The sequence below is a fragment of the Plecotus auritus genome (genome assembly GCF_963455305.1).
Source record: "Plecotus auritus genome assembly, chromosome: 4".
NCBI lineage: Eukaryota > Metazoa > Chordata > Mammalia > Chiroptera > Vespertilionidae > Plecotus > Plecotus auritus.
Window position 1 is genome coordinate 126,645,663 of NC_137775.1, and position 15,376 is coordinate 126,661,038.

General features: G+C 46.6%; 1 protein-coding gene across 3 annotated transcripts in view; it reads left to right on the top strand.

The window, feature by feature from the left end:
* The first annotated feature begins 237 nt into the window (after positions 1-237).
* Positions 238-15,376, top strand: part of STRIP2 (striatin interacting protein 2) — a 60,809-nt gene continuing 45,670 nt past the window's right edge. The window contains exons 1-9 of one of the 3 annotated variants that reach the window (XM_080666307.1): positions 238-439; positions 4,944-5,013; positions 8,445-8,519; positions 9,766-9,900; positions 11,221-11,341; positions 12,297-12,365; positions 12,562-12,668; positions 13,426-13,553; positions 14,449-14,652. In XM_080666307.1, coding sequence (XP_080522433.1) covers positions 311-439; positions 4,944-5,013; positions 8,445-8,519; positions 9,766-9,900; positions 11,221-11,341; positions 12,297-12,365; positions 12,562-12,668; positions 13,426-13,553; positions 14,449-14,652 — 1,038 coding nt within the window. In that variant the 5' untranslated portion in view covers positions 238-310. The remainder of the gene's footprint in view (positions 440-4,943; positions 5,014-8,444; positions 8,520-9,765; positions 9,901-11,220; positions 11,342-12,296; positions 12,366-12,561; positions 12,669-13,425; positions 13,554-14,448; positions 14,653-15,376) is intronic. The other 2 variants (XM_080666306.1, XM_080666305.1) reach the window with 2 other exon arrangements.

Here is a 15,376-nt window from a genome sequence, read left to right on the forward strand (position 1 = left end):
TGAGGGACACCGAGAGAGAAGCAAAGGGATAACTGCCTTGAGCTCAGGCCCACAATTCCGGGAGGTAGAGCTGGGAGTCCACCCAGGAGCCCCCTGCTACCGGCGGCCCCGCAGGACAGGGAAAAAAGACGGGGGCTGTTCCCTTGAAAGAGCCCCCCTCCAAGCCAATTGCGCCGCGGGGCGGGGCTGCGAAAAGCGGCCGCAGCCAATAGCTGTTCAGGGGGCGGGGCCGTGCCGGCGGCGCGCGGCGGCGGGGTCGCCTCGGGCAGAGAGCGCTGAGCAGCTGAGTGGAGCCCCTGACCCAAGCCGCATGGAGGACCTGGTGGCACCGGGGGCCGGGAGCCCGCCCGCCAATGGCAACGGCAACGGCGGCGGCAAAGGGAAGCAGGCGTCGCCCAAGGGCCGGGAAGTGTTCCGAAGCCAGCGGCGGGAGTCAGAGGTAAGGAGCCCGGAGAGCTTCTGTTGGGGCCGGGAAATGCCCGCGGGCGGGAAGCGGCGGCTGGGGGGCTGTGGCCCGGTTCCCCTCCCGCACCCCGAGTCCCCTCTGAGAGCGGGCGCCTGCGGGTGCGCCGCTGTCTGGACTCTGGGCTCTGCAGCCCCGGACCCCTCTCCTCCCCTCTCCTGCCGCGAGCAGGTCGGGGCTTTCGAGCCCTCTGGCCTCCGCTCCCGGAGATGTAGCGCGATCTCGAGCGTACCAGGTACTTTTCAAATATTTATCTCACTCGTAGCTGCAGCCCCTGGAGGTGGGAATTCGTACCTCCCATTGACAGAGGAGCAAACGGGCACGGGGCGGTGGAGGACCTGCGTGAGGGGTGGGAGGCGGAGCGCCGCCGCCGCCGCAGGGCAGAGGAGCGGGCTGGGGGCGCTGCCCGCCACCCAGGCTCCCGAGCCTTCTGCCCTTCCCCTCTCCACGCCCCCGTGTGCGTGGCATGCTCCACCGACCTCGGGACCGCTACCTAGAAGGGTTAATGAGACAGGATTCAGGCGGGGCCAGCACAGGAGTGAGTGGATGGAACTGTCCCAGGATTCAAACCCACACATAGGAGTATGAATGTTTGGGTCGCTTCCTCTTCAGGAAAAAAATAAATAAATAAACCCCTAGCCAGGAGGATGAAAGGATTGGATCCTATCACTGCCCCGCCCCCGCGCCCTCCTCCAGCCAGTCTCCATCAACCAGCCCCGAGTAGAACTGGGTCTGAGCGGGGACCAGGAGAACAGACTGTGGGATGCCAGGAGGTGTGGAAGGTCTGTAGCGATCACCCGGGTTAGCCCTTTGTTTCACAGACGTGAAAGAGACAGAAGTAACTTGCCCACGATCATACTAGTACATCTGGCTTAGAGGCCAGGAGTACCAAGCTTTGGAGTCAGGCAGACCAGGTTTTGAATCCCAGCCCCATCATTTAATTTTTGTGTTGACTTTTGGCAAATTGCCAAACCTCTGGAGCTCCAGTTTCTTCATCTGTAAAATGAGGTTAACATTATGTGCCTTGGGAGGTTGTAATAAAGCCAAAGTGAGATAATTGAATGTAAAATGTTTAATGCAGTGCAGGTACCCTGCATGTAATGGGTCAGTTTAGAGCAGCTCTTAGTCATACTGTACACCGCCACATCAAGGGGCAGAGCTGGTTCTGAGTGCCAGGTCTTAAGCATCCAAGCCCAGGGTTTACCATTTGAATGCTATCTCACAGTTTCCAAAGGGATTTCATGTATGCTTTCCATTTTGATACAGACAGAGTAGGAATCCATCCCATTTTTTAAAAGAGAGAAGTAGAGGAGGTGAAAAGAATGGCCCCAAATCACACCACTTTCAGAGGCATAGTTCAGCCCTCCTGCTTGCTAGATCAGGCAGGGTTCTATCCACCACGTCATCTCCCCCCCCCTCCCCCCCCCCCCCCCCCCCGCCTCAGTACCAATCTAGCCTTTTAGGGCACCCTTTGCTTCCTTCCCCTTTAGAGACATTGTTCTTACTCAAATGTGGTATGTTTTGGGGGGAGGGAATAGTCATTCTATATGCCCAGCACTAACTTAGGTGCTAGGGATACAGCCGTGAACAAGATAACATCTTTGCTCTTCGGAGCTAATATTCCAGTGGGAGTGGCGAGACAGACAATATGCTAATAAATAACATAATTTCAGAGTGATATATTCTTTGAGGGAATTAAAACTCCTCCTGATGCCAGAAGCCTTGTCCCTACCTATCAAGTCTTCCTTTAGGAAAAGGCTCTGATACTACTTTACCTTTGCCGGTGAGTTCAGTACCCCAATGAGCTCAGTATCCCGAGACTCAGAGCTTTCCACCTGCACTGCAGTTTACCTCCTGATTGCCTGCAGCTGCACTTGTCATGCTTGGAAATGAACAACTGCAATGATCCTCTCTATCTGGGCTCATTGCCTGCCAAAAGGCTGGCTGGAGAGATTAGCTTTCCTCTACCTTCCACTGCAGCAGGAGAGCTGCTTCTCCTTGTCAGTATCACTACAACACCCTGGTACCAGACTCAGATGACCATGGGCTTTTCCTTCCCTCCCTCCTCTTGCTTTCCTGTGTAAGATAGTCCTCAGGAGAGATGGTTTTCTTTCCTCTCTAGGGGTGCTAAAGAATTACTGAAAGACAATTATTTGGCATAAGTCAAGAGAGTCTCCTATGTACATGTCACTGTTTATAGGGCACTGTTGACCTACCCTTTCATAATGGCTTTTAGGTATGAACTTCTCAACCTAAAAAGAAAATTAGATAATAATCATTTGCTTAATAAAAAGATTCTTAACTTACCAAAGGATTCACCTCTGGCCTCTTTGAGCCAAATTCTTTGGTTTAATTGGTTCCCAAAGTCCTTAACAGAGTTTGTGGCAAAATGAGGAAAATTTGGGCATTGTGTGCCCACACCTCACTGTTTCATGGTTTTTATATGAAGTTTTATTACCTAGGCATGGTTGATTAAACCACTGGCCTTGTGATTGAACTCAGTCTCCAGCCTCCTCCCCTCCCTTGAGGTAGGGCCAGCCCCTCCTTTGAAACTCTTTGGGTTTGTGTGAGTCACCTCATTAGCTTAAACACAAGTATGGTTGACAAGGCCCCTTATAAATATCAGACACTCCTATCACTCAGGAAATTCCAGAGGTTTTAGGAGTTCTGTGCCAGAAATGGGAGGGAGGTGGGGCAAAGACTAAATATATTTTCTTACACCACACTGAGAGGTTAAGTAATTTGCTCAAGATCACATAATATATGACAGTATGTCAGAGCTGAGATTCAAAATTTAAAAAACTCAGATAGATTAATACATACTGGTAGGAAATACCCCAAAGTGCTTAAAGAGGTTAGGGGATTATATTAAAACTAGAGGCCGGGTGCACGACATTCGTGCACTGGGGGTGGGGGTGGTCCTCAGCCCAGCCTATGCCCTCTCGCAGTTTGGGACCCCTCGGGGGATGTCCAACTGCCAGCCTAGGGGGGAGTGGGCCTAAGCTGGCAGTTGGACATCCCCCAAGGGGTCCTTAGCACTGCCACAGAGGCGGGAGAGGCTCCTGCCACCGCCGCTGCACTCACCATTAGCCCAGCTTCTGGCTGAGCAGCGCTCCCCCTGTGGGAGTGCACTGACCACAGGGGCAGCTCCTGCGTTGAGCATCTGCCCCCTGGTGGTCAGTACGCATCATAGCGACTGGTCGTTCCACAGTTTGATCGATTTGCATATTCGGGTTTTATTATATAGGATAATTTATACATACACCATCATAGGAGATCTAGTCTTTAATACAAATTGGAGTAGAAATACTACTTTATTTGACAGTCCTAAAGTTTGGAACATTAGGGCTGAAGGACCTCTTTTTACAGATGAGGAATTATGATCCACAGAATGATATTTGCCCAAAATCATATAGTGGGTTAATGACAGAGTTGCAGTTAGAATACAGTTCACCTCTTGTTTCGTCCATCACGTTTTTCTGGGGATCAGCTAGATGCTCTCCTGGTCTGTGTTTATGTAGATCAGATATGGGTACAGACTATAGCTTTCATATCTGTTCACAATCCTGGCCCATTACCCAGAGTTTCTGATTTTATATAGGAATCTTCAGCCCCTCCCAGCACTGAGCCTCAATTTTGGCTTATAACTGCTGGTGGGAATGCAGACTGATGCAACCACTGTGGAGAACAGTATGGAGTTTCCTCAAAAAAACTAAAAATGGAACTTCCATTTGACCCAGTGATCCCACTTCTAGGAATATATCCCAAGAAACTAGAAACACCAATCAGAAAGGATATATGTACCCCTATGTTCATAGCAGCACAATTTACCATAGTTAAGATTTGGAAACAGCCTAAGTGCCCATCAGCAGATGAGTGGATTAAAAAACTGTGGTACATCTATGCAATGGAATACTATGCTGCGGTAAAAAAGAAGGAATTCTTACCATTTGCAGCAGCATGGATGGAACTGGAGAGCATTATGCTAAGCAAAGTAAGCCAGTCAAAGAAAGATAAATATCACATGATCTCACTCATTTGTGGAATATAATGAACAATATAAACTGATGAACAAAAACAGATCCAGAAACAGAGAAGCATAGACCAGACCATCAAACCTCAGAGGGAAGGTAGGGGAGGGTGGGGGTAAGAGGGAGAGATCAACTAAAGGACTTGTATGCATGCATATGGGCCTAACCAATGGACACAGACACTAGGGGGGTGAGGGCATGAGTGGGGGTGTAGGGGAGGCAATGGGGGGATAAGGACACATTTAATACCTTAATCAATAAAAATAATTTTTTAATAAAAATTTTGGCTTATAGAAGGTTACCTCTTAGATGAAAGGCACAGATGGAACTCTTCTAGCTGCCTCCCTGATCTAACCTTTTCCTCCAAGGGGGGAAGAGGATGAAATTAGGGTATAATCTCCTTTTGTCAACACTTTCCCCAAGTTACCGCTAAGTTTTCTCCATTACAGGGCTCTGTGGACTGCCCCACTCTGGAATTTGAGTATGGAGATGCAGATGGGCATGCAGCAGAGTTGTCAGGTATGAGGTAGATGGGTCTGTAGAGAGTGGAAGGTGGCAAGAGGGAGCGGGAAGGGGCTTGTCATCTCCCTTGGCAGCTTGTCTGTTCTCAACAAGTGGCTATAGAACAAAGGCTGTCCTCCACATTCCCTCTTCTCGCCACCCTTCAGTGGTAAATATTTCCTTGTTCACATTTCTTTCTGTGAATTCTCCCGTGGCTATGGTACTCTCCATTCTTTCATTCTGTCACTCTTTTCTGCTTACACTCTTTATTCTTTTTTGGTGCACTCTTAAATCTGTTTTCTCTCCACCTTCTCCTATTTCTCCTCTCTTTCTCTTCCCATATTCACCTGTATCTTTTTGCATGTCCCCTTCTTTCTGCCACCCTCTCCTTCTCTATTCCATTCGATCTCTCTCCTTTTCTCTTCCACCTCCATCTTGCTGCCTTCCCTCAACACTTGCCCCTTAAATAAATCTCAGCAATGGCTGAAGAAAAACTCTATAGACAACTGGCCAGCTGAGCAAGGCTGGCCATATCACCTTTAGCCGTCAGAGTGGAGCTGTGTGATCCCATTCTCCTTTCCGTGCTGGGCTGCTTCTCTCTGGTTTTTAGCTTAGGCTAAACATGATGTCCTCACATGAAGGGCCTCCATGTTACATGTGCTGTGAAGGCCAGTTATTAATAAGTGAGCTTTGGGTGGAGATGGTGTGAAAGTTAAATATTCCGTCACGTGGAAGTGATACTTTGAGATATGATTGTTTTCAAAGAAAAGAGACAAATGTTTTTAAATAAGTTCTTGTGAATAAGCACAGGGAATAAATTTTGAAATAGCTAAGTTTAACTACCAACAAAAAATTAGAATACAAAATATGTGTGTTTGTGTGTGTGTGTGTGTGTGTGTGTGTGTGTGTAAGGTGTGAGGGAGGGAAGGAGAGAAGAGACGTGGTGAAATGGTCAAAGAATAGGAATAGGAATTTATAGAATAGAAAACCATACAGTCAATAAATACATGAAAAGGTGTTCAACTAGCCCTAGCTGGTGTGGCTTAGTGGATAGAGTGTCAACCTGCGGACTGAAGGGTCTCAGGTTTGATTCCAGTCAAGGGAGCATGCCCCGGTTGTGGGCTCAATCCAGTAGGGGGCATGCAGAAGGCAGCCGATCAATGATTCTCTCTCATCATTGATGTTTCTATCTCTCCCTCTCCTTCCTTCCTCTCTGAAATAAATCATAATTATATTTTAAAAAAACATGTTCAACTACATTAGTAATGGAAAAAAGCAAATTAAAATAATGCAATATTATTTTACATTCATCAAATTACAAAATTTAAAAGCCTAGGGTTGGTGAGGGCACAGAGAAATGAGTACTTTTATACACTGCTTGGCATGAGGGAGCAGAGTATAATAAAATTGGAAAGCAGTTTGGTCATATCTAGCAAAGTTGAAAACCTTTACATATTATGACCCAGTGATCTAGATGTACACTTTTTCAAAACACTTGGGCATAAGAGAACATGTACAAAGATGTTTATTGCGGCCATTGTGGAAAATGGAAAACAACTTAGTAGGAGAATGGATAAACTGTAGTATATCAATAAATAGCCATTAAAATAATCTATATCAATATGTTTCAGTTTTAATAAATATTAAAAACAATCTTGAGGGGGGAAGAAACAATGAGAAAATAATTTATACATTCATCAAACTGCATAAACATGAGTCTAAAAGGTGTTTCTAGGCAGTGCAGTTGCACATTTGTTTGAGAGCAGTATCCATAAAGTGAATGGATGTGTTCATCATGCTGTTTTTCATATAAAAAAACTATTGAAAGACACATAATAAAAAAGGTTTCTAAGAAAAAATAATTTATACAATATGATAGATACTACTTGGATAAAAACTTTTAAAGCAGAACAATATTATGTGTTTACAGGCACATACATAGGTAATAAAAGAATAAAAATAGGCATGTGAAGCATACACACCGATTTCATTATTGTGGTTACATCGAGAGAGGGAAATAAAATAGACTGGAGAGGAAGAGGGAACTTTAGATGTCTAAACCAAATATGACAAGTGTTAATATTTGTTTAATCTGGATAGATGATATGTAGTCTATATTTATCTGTATATGAAAGTTCAGGATCTAAAATTTAAAAATAAAAACAAAAAAGTTTAGTACCTAAGAAACTTCTCCCTTTTCTGATTAGGTTTGTGCTCTACTCTTAAGTACACACACACACACACACACACACACACACACACACCACACACACACACACACACAATCCAATAATGACTGAAGAATTTAAGATTCAGAGATGGAACTTGCTTCTGGTCACTCCAAGATTCTGGAACTCAGGACTCAAAAGCCCTGGCTCCCAGCCTGGTTCAGTTGATTGGAGCATCTTCCCATATATCAGTTTGATTTCTGGTCAGGGCACATACCCAAGTTGCTGGTTCCAATCCCTGGTTGGGACACATGCAGGAAGCAACTAATCAATCTCTCTCTCTCTCTCTCTCTCTCTCTCTCTTTTCCCCCATTCCCTCTTCCTTTCTCTAAATTTTTTTTTTAAATCTCTGGTTCCAAGACAAAGTGTTTCTCAGCCATTAGACAACTGGCTGGAACATAAGTGAATTTCTCTTGTTTTGTGATCTAATTAAATTTCCAGCAAGGGTCTCATTTAGGGAACAGGGTTTTGAGGAAACCTGTTTTATCACCTATTGATTTTTCAACTTCAGTTCTTCATCCTCTGTAAGATGAGGGTACTGGTATAGTTTTCGGACCTGTGTGTGTGTGTGTAGGGGGAAAGGGCATTTATATTTCTTATAAGCATTTTGTATTGAGAGACTACTGTCAGCAAAGTTAGATTTTCCTGGGCACAGGCTGCCCTTTGGCAACCATAGCTGCTCTACATGGTCTCTGCCCAGGTGGCCGTGAGCAGGAACCTAAACTTCTATACCCTTCGAGGAAACTTAGCAGGGAGAGAATGAGTTGGCTCCAACCCCAAAGAGCCATCTAATGCATATTCTTCAGCCCTCACCCTGGTCTCTAAATTTCAGGGTTTGTATTGCCCTCCTCTTTCCTAGAGACTGGGTAATTCTAGTCTGGGTTGACAAACAGAAGGGGTTGCAGCCCTAAGAAACAGGAGTGATAACATTAAGCCCTCTCAGCTCCAACCCTCCTCCTGGCCCTCACCAAATGTTGAAGCCTGCCTTCTCTGCTGTGTCAGCCAGCTGGCAGGAGGAGGACAGGTTTGATGGTTTAATCACCCAGGGACACAAGTGGCTATTTTTAACTGCTCCAAAAAGGAGGAAGCTGACTCTGGGTTGAATTGGACACAGGAATGTATTGGAAGCTTTAGCTCTTTCATACTATCCTCTCTACTCCAGACCCCTTCGGTAAGTGTCTATTAAATGTTTGTGACTCTGTCCTATCTTTCCTGGCACAGAATTGTACAGCTACACTGAAAACCTGGAATTCACCACTAACAGGAGATGCTTTGAAGAAGATTTCAAGACTCAAGGTGATCCCAGACCCTTATTCAGAGACCCGCTTTTTTTTTTCCTTCATGATATCTCCGCCTGATCTAGAAAAATACCTCAAACAAAGTATGATCCTTCTTCATCCGCTCCATAACCGTATAACTTCTTTATCCCTTCTTGTATATGGGACAGAGTTTCCTATATCTCAGGGGAAAGGCCCTGGAGTGGAAGCAAGAGAAGCCTGAGCTTGAGTCCCCTTCCCTGATGTAAAGGACCAAGAGGGCAGAGGGATGGGGAGGTGGGGCTGGATTGGTGCCCTGCTGCCTGGTAGAACCCTGTGCTTAGCCTAGTCCTTAACCTTAATGTTTAACCCTTGCTTCCAACTCTGCCTCACTGTCAATAGCATCCTATATATTAAAAGGCTAATATGCAAATTGTCCCCTCGGGCGGGAGTTCGACCAGGAGTTGACCAGGGGGTGGGGCCAGCCAACTGCCCGCGGCCCCTCCCCCCGCCAGCCCTGTCCCCTCCACCCTGATCGGGGATGGGGCCGGCTGGCCAATCTACCATGTCTCCTCCTCCCACCCCCTCCAAACCCTCCCCCTGGGCTGGCTGGACCCCACCCATGCACAAATTCGTGCACTGGGCCTCTAGTCTAATAATAATTTCATGTGTCCACACTGATTCTCTCAGACCTCCGTTCCCTTATTTGGTCAGTGGCAATTCAATTTTCAACTCAACAAGTGTGTGGTGAGTACCCTGTTCCGTGCCAGAGATGCAGGAGGCAGGGGTGAAGGTGAATTTGCAGTGTCTTCAAAGAGATTATAGTTAGATAGCAAAAGGGAGAAATGTATATCACAAAACTAGCTCAGGCCAAGAGGAACTGGTAAGTGTCAAAAGAGAAGTAAAAAGTATCTTTAAGGATAGAACTTCTTCCTGGAGCATTTGTGGGAAAGAAGTAATTTTGTATTTGATCTGTAATGATGAATAGGAATTGCATATGTAGGAATACAGAGGGAACACTTTGAAGAAAGACAGAGAGATAGAACAGTATACTGTGTGTGGAGGATGGAGGGGATGTGCAAGAAGATGAGGCAGCAGGGTGGGTTCAGGCAAGAACTTTTGGGGTCATTTACTTTTCCCAGCCCTTATTTTTTCTCAGCCAAATAAAGAAAGCTTTTGAAGAGAAGAATTTCTAGGGAGCTGAGATCAGAGGTGCTATGCTGTCGGGAGCTTTTCCAGGAAGGGAAGGCAGTAGTTGACACTGGATCTATATGGCCTGTCCCCAGTACAGGGCAAGGAGTGGCTGGAGTTGGAGGAAGATGCCCAGAAAGCCTATGTAATGGGACTCCTGGACCGCCTGGAGGTGGTCAGTAGAGAGCGGCGACTGAAGGTGGCCCGAGCTGTTCTCTACCTGGCCCAAGGTGAGTGACCACCTTTGCCAACTTTAGAGGGGTGGAGACTAGGGATAAAAATGGTGTTATCAGGAGTAGGATAGGGCAAGTCATGCTGGAAAAGCAAGGTCCCTGCCTTTTTAGGACAGATCTTGTCACATGTTAGGAGTAACCTGGTGCTTATGAAGAAGATGAAATGGTAGTAGGTACTGTTCTGGATCCCTTGGAATCAACCTTTATCTTACCAGGCATATCAGGATTTCTCATGGCTTCTCTTTTCCTTAACCTGGGCTATACTCGTATCTGGAGACTAGCAAGAGTGTCAGTATGGCCAGAGCTGACAAAGTACTACCAGCTGAGCACGGAGGCTTCTTTTGTCATCTGTGACCTGGCCCTGACACGGAGGGAAAGCAGCGTGTGCCACTGATGCACATATGGACCCCCTGCATAGTTTCTTGTTGGCATTTAGAAGGTTCAAGCCAAAATAGCAGCAAGAGTGGATGCTGTGAGTAATTTGGAGATGATCAGAACTCAATAAGATTGAGGAAAATTTTCCAGAAAAGATTACCAGGTGTTGGAAAGAAAAATAAGATAGCCTAATTGGAATAGTAAAATTAACCCTGAAATTATAAATAAGAGGACTGTTGGAAGAATTGACTAGTTGCAAGCTAAAAACTATAAAAGTTATAAATGGAGAGGAAAGAGAGTGGACATTAATAAGGGGAAGGGAAGACTATAGCACACAAGTGCCCAACCATATCTATTGGGTCTGGTACTATGACCAACTCCCAGGTGCCTCTCCATTCACCTTTTTGCCCGAGGGCTTTCTCTGCAGCACACATAGGGTAGCCAGGAGTGCTGGGGAATTCATGTGCTTCCTGGTCCAGCAGCACTCCTCAGTGACTGACAGGAGATAGTGAGTGAGTAGCCCAACTACCTCACCCTTCTTGAGTGAGATGATTTTTGAGTTGTATGTTTTATACTGTTTCCCAGAGCTTCTCCCCACCTGGGATGGAGCTCTTAGCTGCCTTCTCTCCCTTACCTCACTGCTGATGTTTCCTGGGATCACCTAAATAAAATGCTTGTAGTTGAATTTTCATCTCTGGATCTACTTCTCAGAGAACTCAAACTTAAGATCGGCCATTGATGAGCACATTGGACCTAACTCTGGAGTCTGCCTTTCCTCTCCCCTGCCTTATTCTGGGAAGTTCGGGGGGGCCCTTGCCCTACACTTGTCAGCCAAATTATTGGACAGGATGTTGAAAGATGGTCCTAAAATCATGGGGCAGAGTGGAAAGAACTGGGATAGTCCCTCCCCCTCAACCCCTGTGGCACTATCTGGTCCTTTAGGCACCTTTGGGGAATGTGATTCAGAGGTCGATGTGCTACACTGGTCCAGATACAACTGCTTCCTGCTCTACCAGATGGGGACCTTCTCAGCCTTCCTGGAGCTACTCCACATGGAAATAGAGTAAGAAGCCTTAGGGGAGGGCTGGCTGAGATAACCCCCTTCCTTGAGGGCTGCTTCATTTCCTATGCTGAGTCCCTTACCATAGAGACCCCTGTGTGGAGCTGGGTCTATTCACATGTTGGTCCAAAGCTTACGCTGACAGTTCCCCTCCTTTCAGCCATATTCTCTGATATTCTGTTCTCCTCCCCCAGGTTGGGCTCATCAGTTGCTTCTGTCCCACTTACAGCTTCGATCCTGGGCTTCAGAGGCCTATCTTGGGTGCGTTGCCTTTTTATCCAGACCTTCTCAGGAATCCATGAAGAAAACTCTTCTGGCTGAAAACATGACCCAAAAGGGAGAGGGCCAGTTCCTATCATGTGCCCAATTCTTTCCCTCATGGGTTATAGCTCTAGAGGTGGCCTTATCTGCTCTAATCACTGTAGTGAACCCTCATTTTATCTCATGTCTGTCACCCAGGGGTTTTAGATAGGGTGCAATCTGTTTATTATTCATCAAGTGTCGTTTAGCATCTATTTGGTGTCCAGCACAGTACTAGCCACAGTGGGGATTACAAGAGGAGGGAATATCACAGACCCTATCCTTGCCCATCTTCATGTCCTATGCTGAGGTGACAGAGGAATTCTATGGGCTCCTTTATCTTAGACCAATTTATTTTTTTAATATATTTTTATTGATTTCAAAGAGGAAAGGTAAGACAGAGCTAGAAATATCAATGATGAGAGAGAATCATTGATTGGCTGCCTCCTGGATGCCCCCTATTGGGGATCAAGCCCGCAACCCGCGTATGTGCGTCCGATGCTATCCATTGGGCCAAACCAGCTAGGGCTAGACCAATTTCTATGTAGCTGTACAGCCAGGGAATAGCAGGTACTCATGTTTGTGTGTATGGTTGGTGGGAACACAATGAGTAAAGAGGCCGTATGGGTTCTCATTTTCTCCCTCCTTCCCATGGCAGCAACAGCCAGGCCTGTAGCACTGCTGTTCGAAAACCAGCCATCTCCATTGCTGATAGCACAGAGCTCCGGTGAGTGGGGCTAGCCATGGGATTGGAATGGGATGGTTAGCAATGGGTTACTCTTTACCCAAATTCCAGATGCACCCAGACCACTAGAAGTTGCTAATTCCACTGGGTTGGGCTCCCACAGAGACCATCACTGAGGTCTCTGACTATAGGCTGGGAGCTGCCTCGGGCACTTCTTGTGATCCTTCTATAACCCCAGGGTGCTGCTGAGTGTCCTGTACCTACTGGTGGAAAATATCCGCCTGGAGCGAGAAACAGACTCCTGTGGGTGGAGGACGGCCAGGGAGACCTTCCGCACTGAATTGAGTAAGAAGTGGCCCTAAGGAAGGGTGAGGATGGGGCTGGTGCTGGAGGGGAAGCCTAACATCTGCCTAAGAGAGACAGGCAGCCTTCTTTTTTTATTTTTATTTTTAATTAACATCCTTTTAGGACAGAGATACGGCACAGCAGGCATGAGGGCCTGCCTTAATTGCCCCTGTGTCTGAGCTCAGACCAAATGTCCTCTCTATACCATAATTCCTTTGGTTGTAAATGGGGATAGGTATCCCTCTTCCATTCTATCACGAATCCCACGTGAAAAAAAAATGAGTCGAATCACCTTGAAAACTGAACTCTGTTGAAATGTAAGTTGGTGTCATCGGAGAGGGATAAGATATGAAAGCCAACAGGATTTTTAAAATATATTCATTGATGTGGGAAAGTGACTCAAATGCATTGAGTCCTTCAGCCAGAAAGTCACATCTTTATTACTGTTACTTTTAGTTTGGTATCCACCCCAAGCTTTGGGAGGTAAGCCATGTTACCTCCAGGGCCTCACTTCCTGCCCTTGAGGGATCCTCACCACTGGGGATCGAGCCTGCAACCCAGGCATGTGCCCTGACTGGGCATCGAACCATGACCTCCTGGTTCATAGGTCGACCCTCAACCACTGAGCCATGCGGTCGCCAGTCGGGCAGTACTCAGATTCTTTAGGGGTGGTGAGTGTGTCCAGAATCAGGACTACTGGGGCAGGTTTTCTGTTACCTCATTCTCACTTCTCATTTGCCTCTCTCCACACCTCCAGGCTTCTCCATGCATAATGAGGAGCCGTTTGCCCTTCTGCTTTTCTCCATGGTTACCAAGTTCTGTAGTGGCCTGGCTCCCCACTTCCCCATAAAGAAGGTCCTGCTTCTGCTCTGGAAGGTGGTCATGGTGAGTGGCTCATTCTCCTCCCTCCTAACTCATCAGATCAGCAGTGCCCTCTGCTACCTCAGTTTCTTCTATTCTGATTCTGCAGGCAGGAGCTAGGCAGAAGACTAGGGCAGCTGTTAGCTAATGGAGGGGCAACTAGGCTATCCTAGAGAAATCAGATGTTCTCTGTTAGATCAGGTTATCCATTTCTGTTGGACTGACAAGATTTGCCATTCTGTGAATTGGGGTATCGTTGCATCTCCCCCTGATAGAACTGATGTTTTGTGGAAAGAACACTGGCTAAGAGTTGGGAAATCTGGCCTCTGCTCATACTGACAACCTTGGGCAACTCTCTGTGCCTCAATTTCTCTAGCTATAAAATGTGGGGATTAATGCCTGCCCTCCATCCAGATAAAAATGAAGTTCTTATAAATGTATGGTTGTAGTTTTGTTACTAATTATTCAACCTGATCCTTCATCTCTGGCTCCCACCCCACAGGACTGGCTTCATAGGGGGAACTGCCTCTTAAAGTTCCCCAACTTCAAGAGGCAGTTCCCCCACGACTGCAGAGGAAATTGAGTGACTGGGTTTAGCATCTGGATGTGTTTCTTAAAGAGGGAGATACATTTTCCTGGTTTTTTTTAGTGGAGGCCCCTAGGAGTCCCTTTCCTAATTTCTGGTGATATGTCCAATCCTGAGTCAGTAAATAATGCTTTATCCTGATGCCTGAGTTCCTCAGACTGGGCTAGTAACCACATTTGCCCTTTCCTGTTTTATTACTTACTAATTAATTTGGGGTCTGAGTGGGACTGGAGGTGGTGGCTGTTCCTCTCCACCCATGCTTTCCTGACCTTGCTCTCTCTGGCTTCCCTCCCTTCCTCTCTCTTCTCTGTCCCTTTTCTTTTTACCCCTTAGTTTACCCTCGGTGGATTTGAGCATCTACAGGCTCTCAAAGTACAGAAGCGGGCAGAATTGGGCCTGCCACCACTGGCAGAGGACAGTATCCAGGTGGTGAAGAGCATGCGTGCTGCCTCCCCGCCCTCTTATACTCTGGACCTGGGGGAGTCTCAGCTGGCACCACCACCCTCCAAGTTGCGAGGCCGCCGTGGTTCTCGAAGGGTATGCACTAAAGCAGACAGTGGGACACTAGCTGTCAAAAAATCAAGATTCTAAGCTACTGTGGATGTGGGAGGAAAGCTCATTCTCCCCCTGGTTGGCCCTGTGACCAACCTGAAACCTTGCAGTCTATACTTTGGCTTCTATCCCCCAGTCCTGACAGATGCCTGCAGGACTATCATGATATAACATTGTGGTATTGCGTTATAGATCCAGGTCTCGCCACAGAGTCATTGACCTGGACCTCAGCACCTGGAGTTCTTTAGCACCCAGAACAATAGTTAGGTTAGGGTATAAGGACCCAAAGCACCTGAACAGGTCTCCTAGAAAATCCCTGTACCTGGATGTGTGGCACTTTCCTATTTTCTCAGCAGCAAGAAGGTTTACTCTGAGTCAACCATACTTTTGTCTGGCCCCAGAATGAAAGGCTTACATTTGGGAGATGACAGGTTAGGATTCTAGGTATAGTCTACATCTCTGGAAGGTCAGAATGACAAGGTGCACTGAGACCACGTTCCCGTGAACTCATTTGTGTGATCTACCTGAGTTCACCAACTATAGGTGTCAGAACCAGACAGTCACACTCAGTTATGTAGCCTATTATCTTCAGTGAATTTTTTTTAACCTTGATTTTTTTGTTTTATAAAGTAATGTTTACTCATTATAGAAAATTTGGAACAAATATAAAATGAGAAGAAGGGAGAAAAAAATCACCCACAATTTTAAC